At 40.5% G+C, this 13,164-nt stretch overlaps 1 protein-coding gene across 1 annotated transcript in view; it reads right to left on the reverse strand.

Moving 5' to 3' along the window:
- LOC311238005 (uncharacterized protein) overlaps window positions 1-13,164 on the reverse strand; it is a gene marked incomplete at its 3' end in the record, with an annotated part of 49,286 nt that overhangs the window by 14,647 nt on the left and 21,475 nt on the right. Inside the window, exon 3 of the mRNA XM_084325973.1 lies at window positions 3,244-3,354. Within this exon, the coding sequence (XP_084182099.1) occupies window positions 3,244-3,354 (111 nt within the window). The remainder of the gene's footprint in view (window positions 1-3,243; window positions 3,355-13,164) is intronic.

Below are 13,164 nucleotides of genomic sequence, written 5' to 3' on the forward strand. Positions count from 1 at the left end.
GAACATAGAGGGTCAAGCATGAACAGGGATGACTAAAAAGGTCAAATCAAAGTTGTTAAATCCACAAAATGTAAGCACTTTACTTTTAGATGGAAATTAAGCTTTGTGGTTAGTTCATCATAACTCAAAATACTATTATTTTGTACTCCGATGTTTACAAACATGACAAAAGATACATTCATTTAGAAACTGTTGCGTTTAAGCTTGTGTGGTCAGTGTTATCAGTATATTGTAAACAGAACATGTTAGCATTTGTTAGAAGGCCCTGGTCAATGGCAAGTTGGTCCTCCCTGGTGGAGAGAAGTAATTTTCACTGGCACCTGTTCGTATAAAAGGCCATTATTGGTGATCTTCCATCTGATATCTCCACACTGATGAAATGGTCCTGTGGATTTTACTTGTTCTAGTGACTGGCTTGTACTTCAGGTACCTAAAATTAACTCTTCTCTGCCCCCAACACATGGAACATCTTACAATTCACTCTGAAACTCAATACACTGGTATCCATGAGTCAGTTTAGATATTTGAACACTAATAATTCTGTCAGTCTGCAGCTGTTTTCAATTTCTATTATAATTGTATTGTTTTTATTGTTTTTATTACTCTTATTGTTGTTTTTATATTGTGTGATGTACTTGCTCTCAATGGACCTCATGCACCAACATTCTCGTAAGTTTCCTTGTAAATAACCTAGTAGGAAGTTCGTTAGAGAACCTACGATAGTCCCCCTGGAGTCATCAGCGCGTGGTGACTCGCCAGTCCTCGTGATGTAGTGGCAAGTGACAGTAACATAGCGTTCGGTCGTCATGGGAGTCCAGCTGTCTGTCGTCAATGCAACCTTGCGAGCAGCGGTAACGTTAGCTAGCTGCGCAAGCAACTCCGAACTTTGCAAGCTCTCCTTGCCGTCAACCATATCGATCATTTTTGATAAATGTAGACTGACTTTGGTTACTTTTTTCAAAATCAACACTTCTCTTAGCCTGCTTAATTTTGCAAGTTGCTGTCGCTCTTGTTTTTTTCCCTTACTTATTTTCCAGACACAGATGTAGTTGCCTCCTCGTCATAGTTATATTGCACCCTCTATCTGTTAATTGAAACATGCTTTGAAAATACACCATTCTACTGATGGCTACAATGTAATAAGAGACAGACAACATTGTAACATATCATTGTTTGATAGTAGATTGAGAAAATGTCATGTGTTCGAGTAAATCCTTAACAATCAATCAATCGATCTTTGATAAAAAAAATGTGTATCCACTTTTTCTCCTTTTTTTTTTTTTTTTTTTTTTTATTATTATCTTTCTTCCCCTCCTTTTTCCCGATTTCTCTCCCATCCCACCCTTCCTGGTTGTTGCGTACTTTCCCCTACTGTTGGTCCGGGAGACCGGAGACCGTCACATGCTTTCCTCCGACGCATGTGCAGCCTGGGGCAGGCCAACCTGGCCGCGCAGGTTCTCACCGGGGAGAGTGTAGCGTGTGGGAGGCCACACTATCTCTCCTCAGATCCAACCCTCGCTGAGCAGGCGCCCCGACCGAACTGTAGGGGTCGCTGTCCACAACGCCCAGGACCCACCCTTCAGCTTTCCCACCCTCTGATACGGCCAATTGTATCAGTGCGAGGGGCCAGCCAAGCTGATAGCAACGCCGGGAGCTGGATTCGAACAGGCGAATCCTAGTGTCTCCCGGTGTTGGTGACGAACGTAATCTCCGTGCGCCACCTGCCCCCCCCCCTTCTCCTCATTTTCTATTTTTCTCCCATCCCAATTTCGTATAGCCAATTCTCCCCTACCCTGTCTTGAACGTTGCTAGACTATGCCCCCCACTGGTCGGTTGTGGTGAAGATAGAAGCCTTGCATCACGTGTCCCCTCCGGTACACGAGGAGGCAGCCTGTCGCATCTTTTCACCAGACAGCGCGGACTCTCAGTGGCGAGGAGTAACGCGTGGGAGGCTCACGCTGCCCCCGATACTTCCCGTCTCTGCTGTGCAGGCATCACCCAACCGACCTGTAGGAGTCGCTGTCCACAACGTCCAATCCCCACCCATCGACTTCCACCCGCTGACTCTGCCAAATGAGCCAGTACGACGGCCGGTCCAAGTCGAAGGCAATGCTAAGACTGGGATTCGATACCGGAGTCTCTTGCATTGGTGATGAGCGCAATCTCCGCTACGCCACCCAGCCACTCGATCTTTGATTAATTGTTAAAGGAAAACTCCAACATTTTGGGAAATTAGCTTATTTAACATCTTCCCTGGAGTTAGACAAGAAGATACATACCTTTTTTGTCTCTGTGCGTGCATTTAGCTTTGGGAACAGTCGCTCCGTTAGCATAGCTTAGCTTCATCACTGGAAGTGAGGGAGGACAGTAGCCTGACGTTCCCTACAGGTTTGTTGATATTCTCATTCCTTCAAAGGATCCGAACCGATTGAAGTTTATGGATACCATGACTTAAAATCCTCTTACCTTGACGATTAAAAGCCTCCCCAATTTAGAAAACAGTAATCCAATGGCTGGTATTGATAATATACTACTAACTACTGGACGCTCGGAGCTAACCGGAGCTAACACAGAACAGGATGGTAAAGCAAATATAATGACTTCCTTTCTGGGGTTTTCAAAATAAAAGTGCAACGTTTATAGCAGCGGAAAACGTTTATTTTGTACATTATCTAACGTTAACACGAACCTAAACTAATGTTACAACTAACCTAAAGTTAGTTTAGGTTTGTGTTAAACGTTAGATAATGTACAAAATAAAAATTTTCCGCTGCTATAAACATTGCACTTTTATTTTGAAAACCCCAGAAAGGAAGTCATTATATTTGCTTTACCATCCTGTTCTGTGTTAGCTCCGGTTAGCTCAGAGCGTGCAGCAGTTAGTATTATATTATCAATACCAGCCATTGGATTACTGTTTTCTAAATTGGGGAGGCTTTTAATCGTCAAGGTAAGAGGATTTTAAGTCATGGTATCCATAAACTTCAATCGGTTCGGATCCTTTGAAGGAATGAGAATATCGACAAACCTGTAGGGAACGTCAGGCTACTGTCCTCCCTCACTTCCAGTGATGAAGCTAAGCTACGCTAACGGAGCGACTGTTCCCAAAGCTAAATGCACGCACAGAGACAAAAAAGGTATGTATCTTCTTGTCTAACTCCAGGGAAGATGTTAAATAAGCTAATTTCCCAAAATGTTGGAGTTTTCCTTTAACCTCCCTAGTAGAAAGAGAAAGTAACATACCGATATCCTGGTCTATGTCGCCCTCCTTCATCTGAAAGGAAATATCCCCGGGTGGGTCAAGTGTGTCCTCCTCCTCTTCTGTTTTAATAATCAGTAGGTCGCTGGCTGAACCTGGGGCAGAGGGAGACATTTATAGTATAGTCCAGTACTTTGTAAAGCATTTTAAAACCCAAAAAGAAAATAATTTATTCAAAACGGCATTACAAATTTCTTGGAAGGAGCAGCTTGATAAGACTCACACAATATGCAAGCTTTGCAAAACAACAATTAAGTATTTTGTGAATATTACAAACAAGAGGACTCGCATCACATTTAGCCTAAAGGCAGCATGTTGTCATAATTAATCTAGTCAACTTCCTCTTATAGATTGGACTGAAACGATACCTTGAGAAACTTGAGAAAACACACTGTGTTTTGCAGATGATTATTAAAAGGGGACATATTTGAGTCCTTTTCAACAAGTTATAAGTCTTTGAGGTCCCATAAATATGTTTTTGATGTTTTTTGCAAAACAAAAAACACTCAGATTATGCATTCTAGCAGCCTCTATATCCCTCTGTTATCATGTTCTCAACAGGCTGTTTCTGTGCCTGTAACGAGCGAGCTGCTCCATTAACATTTACATTTAGCTAACGCTTTTATCCAAAGCGACTTACAAATTGTGTACAACAAGTCAGCAGGAGGGGTACACCTCTGGTGGCTAAGGGTAAGTGGTATTGTTTGTGCCAAACTTCAGTGATTCCCTCTGAATGCATAGTAGTATAGGATTCCAGCAGTAACATAGTAGGCATAGGCATATAAGCATATAAGCATAGCAGTGGTGCACGAGCCTGTACCGTCAAATTAAATTCAGAACAAACTGTCAAGACTAGGCATTGCAGATCAAATACTCAAGATCCAGCAATAGCATATCAAACGTACCGTTAAATATGGAATTTTTTTTGTTCAACTTTAGGTAGAAAAGATAAGATTTATGAGTGGGCTGCCATCTTGTACATGCACATTTTCCCATGGTCTCTTCACACGCACACACAGACATACAAGGTGCTACTAACTAGGTCGATTGAAGATGCAATTCTGAATGGCTCATTTCAAGATGAATAAAACTAGGAAAGGTAAATGATTCCAGCAGCAGCCCATACTGTATGCAAGCGATGCTACAGAAGAGTGCCATGGAAGGGTCCTAGTAACTCAGAACATGCAGACAGCTGCACCAGGGGCTAGTTGCATAAACTTAGTTTAAGACAGTCTGTTGCATAGACATTAAGACTTATTTTGAGGTAGAAAGGTTAGCCAAGTTAGTTAGTTAAGACTGCTGTTGCCTTGGTATCAGCTAAGCAGCCAAACTAGAATTGTTTCCATTTCTCAACTCAGTTTTTCTTATGTCAGTAACAACATTTAATATTATGTTATGTTCCTTTAGTTAATATATTTATAACATTGTTATTCATTTAGAATGCTGCCGATTGCCACCTCACTCGACAAAATCCGTGCCTCGGTTCTCGAGTTACATGCTGATAGGTCAGGCGTGCAACTTTTTACGCATGCGCGTCAGATTACCACCCCGGACTCCCGAGGCTCTAGAACTGTCAATCATCCGCCGATGGCGATTGAGTGTAGCTTTCCAATGATATCCCACCTGGGGGTGTGTGAATCAGGGATCTAGGTGAACATTTACAAGCGTATACAGGAAGTGAAACAAATTTAGAATTAATTTACTTGGATGAGGAAATGGAGAGCTTTTTTCTTGGCACACGGGCTGTGCGATATGGCCTAAAAATTTAATCCCTGATTATTTATTTTTAAATCCAATTTACGATTTTAATCGATTTTTTTCTCTTGAGCTAAAAAAATGAAGAAAATGTTTTTATTTGACACAAAAAAAGTATCAAACCAAGATGAATGTCCCTATTGGGATTGAAGTGCAAACCTAACTTTCACCAATCCTCACTTAAAAATATTTTATAATATATATATATATATATATATATATATATATATATATATATATATATATATATATATATATATATATATATATAATATAAAAGGTTACTCTTGACCAAACAAAGATGAATGTCCCTATTGGGATTAATAGTCCAATAACCTGCTTTTTCACCAAACTTCACTTAAAACAAATAAAAGGTGCCTCTTGATCATCAAACAAGAATGAATTTCCCTATTGGGATTAATAAAGTGCAAATCTAACTTTCACCAAACATCACTCTTTGTAAAATAAAAGGTGACTCTTGAGAAGAAGAAAAAAAAATGAAAAAAAATTCAAAATCGTCCCAAATCATTAATTCGAATTATCGATAATATCGATTAATCGCCCAGACCTAGCACACGGTTTACCTGGATCTCCACAGTGGTTCTCAACCTTTTTAATCCAAGTACCACCTGAGAACATAGCTGGCTCTCCAAGTACCACCATATTACCCTTAAAATACAGTCTATTCAGCTATGCACAGGTTCACGCAGGAGGCAAATGTATGTAACATTATTTATTGTTAACTTTTGTCAGACACAGCCACAATATACAAAGGGGTAGCACTAGAACTAGCAAACTCTTCCACACAATTATCATACAATGCAAGGGGCATTGAGAACATAATAACTAACATTCTCACATAGCAAGTGAGAAAATGAAGAACAACTGTGTTGCAAAGGGCCAGATTAAACTGAATATATATATTTATTGTTTTGATATACCTTGTATATTGTTTGTATATATACACGGAATATCCCTTTACCTGCGTACAAACCAGAGTAATATTCGCTCTCCTATTGGACAGCGACCCCAGGCGCCAGCGACCAAGCCCCCAACGGCAAGTTCAAAGGCAACTCCGGGCATGTCGGTACATGCCCAGAGTCCGCGCAATAATACGAGACAGGAACTGAGGTTGGGACTAGATATTCACCTTACGTATAAATACGGCGCAGGGGTAAACAGCAGTAGTCTTACCAAAACCTACAAGCCTTCACCACGAGTCAACGTGCAGTGAAGTGAGCAACCTTGCATCTAAATAGAGCATTGAGAAGCGCGTGCGAATAGAATGTTAAAGTGTCAGAGTTTAACGCAGTAACGTTGAGTTCGACTTAATCTAATGTGAAGTAATAGTCGATAATTTATTGTGTATCGTGCGGCTACAGTTCTTCGTGACCAGCATTACCATCGGTTCGTCGTGTATTTAGCTAGTGCACTTATCCAGGCTGTGCAGCCTAAATCCGTGCCCACTTCCGAGGAGTCCTAGGCGAGAACCGTTGGATATGTACACAGGAGAACCGACACCGGCGATTGCAGAACCATTTTCTGGTTGGATTATATTGCTTTGGGACCGTGACCATCAGAGAAGAGCACCGTTGATTCCACTATCGTTTGGGATTTAACCTCGTGAGGATCATCACTCGGGCCCGCCTCTGGAAGGGGCTGGCTAGCTGTCGTCAATGCTGTCTACCATCTTGGATTACAACTATTGCTTTTGTCTGCTGATCAAGGGAGTACATGCACCGGCTCCTGTATCTGGAACCTCTTTATTCCTTGTTGACCCAGACTGTGTACCCGAGCCTTCCTCTACCCCTTCCGGCCTTACACCCCGGAGGGAACCCCCAGTGTCTCCAGTTGGTACCGGTGTGGCCCATATAATTGCTATACCACAGGTGGCGTCAACTTAGACCCATCCTAGTATTCGTACTATTCTCATTGACTTATGCTCTTGACTGACTTTACGTGTGTTCTTCGCCATACAAGCGCGAGTCTAATTCTCTATATGTAACCTGACGTTGCTTAAGTAATAATAAATAACCCTCCAATATAATTTATGTGTCATTGCCGTATTCTTGTGTGGGTGTTCACCATATATATTCATGTACTGTATGGCCAGTAATTAAAGTACATAACTAGTAGTGGTTTAATATATCACAATCTTTAATACAGTCAGGGTTTTGTAACCCCTCAGTTACAAACTGTATTTCAGCAAATGTCTCTCTCGCTCTCTCTCTCTCTCACACACAGCATGTTGTTGTCCATTGACAACTCACATAAGCAGGGCCGCACTGGGTAAATAATTCAGGCTGGGAAATATAGTGAAATATAGCCCCAGTCAGGCCACTTTTTAATCGGGGGGTCTGGGGGTCCTCCACCAGGTTTTTTTTTGTTACAAAGACTTAATTTCCTGCATTCTGGTGCATGCATTTTTTTAAATGTTACCCTTTAACACTTTGTATGCCACGCCGGGTTTTCCTTTTTACCCCCTTGATGCCACCATCCACTCCCAATGTTAACGTTAATATCGCCTAATCTATGTTTTAAATTATGGCTATGTGTCTAATCTGCCCGTCGCTTATCAAAGACTCATTTTCCAGTCAACATTGGCAAGGCAGATTGTATTTTTATCGCTTCATTTCCGTTTGATAGCATTTTGAAAATCACCCTTTTTTCCGGGGAAAAACAACCCATGCCTATGATAATCGCCTTTTACTGGAATATTCCAGAACGTTGTCACTTGTCGGCCTATTTATGAATAGTTTTCAAATAAACGCTAGATGATCGATAGTATATGTGTGCGCATGCAAGTTCGTGCCGCGCGCTGATAATAGCTGCTCTCATTTCCATATCACATAAACGCTTATATCTCTGTGAAAACGAGTCTGATTATCCTAACACTGATAACATAGATTCGTTACCTGAGGTCAGATGGTATCCAAATGGTTTATTCCAATTTCCGATCGGCATTCGAAAAAATCGATAAATGTATTGATCCATCATGTGTACAGTATAACCCATATTCGCCGTGGCTCAGAGGCTCCAGAATGAACTCTGGTAGACCCCGGCTGCATCAGTGAGAAGTAAAATGTGGAGTCAGAAATCCGTTCTCCCATTCACTTTCATTGAGTCCATTCCAAAAGGGTGATTTACCATCTGGGAGACGATAGGGGGCGATTTTTTCACATCTGATCGCCGGCGGTCCCTGGATCTCAAACGGTAGGCTCGCGTGATGTATTTTTTTTTTTTTAAACACCAGAGAATAGCCGTGACGTGGCATTCAACGGTCGGTCGTAAACCCGAGAAAAGCCGCGAGTGGCGCTCAAAGTGTTAAATGCCAGTGTTTGTGATGGGCATCATCACAAATTATTGTAAAAAAGAAAATATTTAAAAAACACAAAAAGGTAAATATCTTCAATATATCAAATGCAAAGTGGATTTTTCTGGGGGGGATTATTACAGCCTAGCCCTAGCATAATGTCAATGATTAGCAACAACACTGATTTCGATGGATTTTTTGTTTTTTTGTAATGTCAGATTGAAAAAAATACTCACTCTTACCATTAGAGAACTAAATTCTCCTCTTCAAAAACACCATACAAATATTATATGCTGAACATTTCTTCCACCTTTTCTTTCATAAATATTTTATTAAACTTCAGCCCATGATCATAACCACCAAATATTCAATAAATTTCCGAATTGTAACCCTTTAAATGCCAGTTTGTGTGATGGCATCACAAATGATTGTTAAAAAAACACAAAAAGTGAAATATTTTCAATATATCAAATGCAAAGTAGATTTTTCTGGGGGGGATTATTACATTGTGTCAATGATTAGCAACAAACGTATTCAAGAGTAAACATCATAACCATGTCACAACAGCAGTCATAGTGTATATTTTCAGCAATATGTTTGTTTACCAATAGGTAAAAGTGTTAGTGAGATTTTAGTTTTTGAAATGTGTTTTTGTGATCACGGATATCCGCCATCTTGAATTTGCAGCCGTCGCTGAATGATGGAAAATGTAGTAATTTTGAGAAGAGGACATCCAGAGCTTTCAATGAGCATTGGAATTTTTTAAAACTACACTTCCCAAAGGCTTCTAGCTCCCTTCAAGCTAATTACTTGCTTATGAATTTTCTTTAATTCCCTTATTACTCTGGATTATATACCACAAAACTGAACATTATTGGCATATATTAGAGCAGTGGTTCTCAACTGGTCTAGCCTTGGGACCCAACATTTTCCTTAGTTATTGAGTCGCGACCCAAATTTTTTAACCACTATGATTTATTTCCAATTTTTTTTCTACAGTAATACGCAATCTTTCATGCTCTGCATATATGCTTCTTAGCAGATTTCTTAGCTTAACATAACAGACCTAAGTTTGGGGGAACTAAGGGGATAACTGGGGTTGCAACAAAAGTGCAACTAGTGCTAAAAACCCAATGAAATAAAATAATAATAAATAATATGCTTCTTAGCAGATTTCTTAGCTTAACATAACATACCTAAGTTTGGGGGAACTAATGGGATAACTGGGGTTGCAACAAGGGTTAGGGTTAGAGGGTTAGGGTGGGGTTGCAACAAAAGTGCAACTATGGCTAAAAACCCAATGAAATAAAATAATAATAATAATAAATAATTATGCTTCTTAGCAGACTTCTTAGCAACATAACAGACCTAAGTTTGGGGGCACTAATGGGATAACTGGGGTTGCAACAAAAGTGCAACTAGTGCTAAAAACCCAATGAAATAAAATAATAATAAATAATATGCTTCTTAGCAGATTTCTTAGCTTAACATAACAGACCTAAGTTTGGGGGAACTAATGGGATAACTGGGGTTGCAACAAGGGTTAGGGTTAGGGTTAGAGGGTTAGGGTGGGGTTGCAACAAAAGTGCAACTATGGCTAAAAACCCAATGAAATAAAATAATAATAATAATAAATAATTATGCTTCTTAGCAGACTTCTTAGCTTAACATAACAGACCTAAGTTTGGGGGCACTAATGGGATAACTGGGGTTGCAACAAAAGTGCAACTAGGGCTAAAAAAAAACAATGAAATAAAATAATAATAAATAATTATGCTTCTTAGCAGACTTCTTAGCTTAACATCCCAGGGAACTAATGGGATAACTGGGGATGTTGTTTGCTCCTGACAAGAGTCTCAAAGTCTGGGGTGATGGTAGACAAAGCAACTCTGAGGCCATGCTCAATGTCCAATATGTTCCTCTGCTTTGTCTTCAGCTTTTTTTTTTTTTTTTTTTTTAAACACACATCCACTCAAAATGGCCCTGCGACCCACTTTTGGGTCGCGACCCGCCAGTTGAGAAACTGTATTAGAGCACAGTCTCCCCTATTTTGAGCATTTAGCAACCATCCGATTTGAAATCAGTTTAAAAATGGCAGAGCTGTTGCAAGAATAAAAAACCTACTGTACATACAGTGGATTTCATTCTCTGTTCTTCATGCACGCCTGGTGATACTAAATCCAAATTGAACTCTGTCATTGGAAAAAGTAGATTTGGCCCGATCCATAGTGTGCAAGTTGGCTATAATAAGGTCATTTATAGGCCTCATATTCTATATTCTATAATAATATTTCAAATTGCATGGGTCCGGGTAGCAGAATTCAGTACTGTATCTACAAAACCTTCCGTTTAATCATCTTCCCTTTATTAATTTCCTTAGATCTTTTGTACACGTGATCTCAAGAAGGTACTGAAAGAGCTCAGTGGCAGTTTCTTATGTCTGGTCATTTCTAGCATGGTGTTATTCACTGTCAAAGATGCAAAGAAAAATCATAATTCATATTCTCCTTTGTTTCATCACAAGTTAAGCAAGTCTAGTAATAGACACAATATTTCTGACACTGCGAATACATTCACTGAGGTCCATAGATGTCCCTAGTGAAGGAATACTTGTTATTTAATGTGTATATAATGTAAATATCTGCAGATGACGTAATCTATTCATAGATATTAGTTGTAAGAGGACAGTATCAGTCACTATGTCTGGCTCCAGTGAGGCTGCAGACGAGGGCCTGTTATCAGCTGAGCTCTCAAGCGAGCCAAGGTCATTGTATGCAGCGGCACTGGGTTCTCACATGGTGGTGTGGCCACATCGTTTAGTGTGTCAAAGACTAGACTGCTGTTGCCATTGTAGCGTGTCACGTAGTTAGAGATGGGTACCTTTCACATTTGAACCGATACCGGTACCGGTACCTGTGAATCGATACCGGTACCCAATGGTACCTTTTTTCGGTACTTTAGTCTCAAGAAATTTAATTTACCTACCTCAGTCGTAAAAAAAAAAAAAAAACTACAATTTCGACAGTTTTCGGCTTGTCATTGCTCCGACTGCTTTGTTGTTGAATCAAGTCAAATCCTAGGTAAGCATATATTGTGCGTGTGAACGTTGACATGAAAAGAAAAAAGTAAAAAAAAAAAAAAAAAAAGTTTCTCACTTGATTCGATACTCTGTAGTACCGACGTGTTTCGGTTCGGTGCCTCAAAAGTACCGAATTCGGTACCCATCCCTACACGTAGTAACGAGAAAATGGGGCGGGCCCCTGTTGCTAGGGGGAAAACGTTATGAGAGGTGAGTTCCTTCTGGGGTAAGTTAGATTGAGACACGACGCGGAGGCGAGCAGACGCATTGATCAGAGACTTTGAAAGGATCCCTCCTCCCCTCGCAGGGAGGAAGGGAATATGCCATGGCATCGCTAGCTTCGACTAACAGGGGAGGTTTTGGCTGACGACGAGGCCTCAGAACCATTGGACTAATAGCATAAGAGACGGTAGAGAATAATGAATTCAGTTTTTCTTCAAAGACTGTTCAAGGACATTACAGAATGGGTTACATCTTGTACAAAGCTATGTTTATGAAAATAAACATCAGGAAAGAGATCATGTTGCCAGTGTTGAATTCTTCTGATTACGGATGTACCAACGGGGTTGATACAGTGTGAGACAGCTAATGAGATAACCGAGTATGAAACAAACACAACGCAGATTGGGGAGGAAAGTCACGGAGCAGCAGGTGACGAGTGGATTAAATGATCAAAGGCTAGAAACACTGTTATCCTTCACTAGATACCAAGAACATGCAAATGGTCCTTGTAGAAGTGGAGCAATATTCCATTTACTAAGGTATGTATTTTAGGCAGATTTTCAGAAAATAAGGCTCCGGGCTTAAGAGGTTAAAACAATAAGGCATCTTTGAGTAAACTTTGAGTAACATTAAGTATTTCGAGGCTGAGGCCAGCATGTCCTCTTTTTTGGAAATCAAAATATGGTCACGCTATGTTAGATCACCAGTAGCCTGCATTACTTTTAGAGAACACACAGCGTAGCTGCTAGTTAACCAGCTCACCAGTAGCCTGCATTACTTTTAGAGAACACCCAGTGTAGCTGCTAGTTAACGTTAGCTCACCAGTAGCCTGCATTACTTTTAGAGAACACAGTGTAGCTGCTAGTTAACGTTAGCTCACCAGTAGCCTGCATTACTTTTAGAGAACACAGTGTAGCTGCTAGTTAAAGTTAGCTCACCAGTAGCCTGCATTACTTTTAGAGAACACACAGCGTAGCTGCTAGTTAACCAGCTCACCAGTAGCCTGCATTACTTTTAGAGAACACCCAGTGTAGCTGCTAGTTAACGTTAGCTCACCAGTAGCCTGCATTACTTTTAGAGAACACAGTGTAGCTGCTAGTTAACGTTAGCTCACCAGTAGCCTGCATTACTTTTAGAGAACACAGTGTAGCTGCTAGTTAACCAGCTCACCAGTAGCCTGCATTACTTTTAGAGAACACAGCGTAGCTGCTAGTTAACGTTAGCTCACCAGTAGCCTGCATTACTTTTAGAGAACACAGTGTAGCTGCTAGTTAACCAGCTCACCAGTAGCCTGCATTATTTTTAGAGAACACAGTGTAGCTGCTAGTTAAAGTTAGCTCACCAGTAGCCTGCATTACTTTTAGAGAACACAGTGTAGCTGCTAGTTAATGTTAGCTCACCAGTAGCCTGCATTACTTTTAGAGAACACAGTGTAGCTGCTAGTTAACGTTAGCTCACCAGTAGCCTGCATTACTTTTAGAGAACACAGTGTAGCTGCTAGTTAACCAGCTCACCAGTAGCCTGCATTACTTTTAG

The sequence above is a fragment of the Notolepis coatsorum genome (genome assembly GCF_963971535.1).
Source record: "Notolepis coatsorum genome assembly, chromosome: 12".
NCBI classification, from domain to species: Eukaryota; Metazoa; Chordata; class Actinopteri; order Aulopiformes; family Paralepididae; genus Notolepis; species Notolepis coatsorum.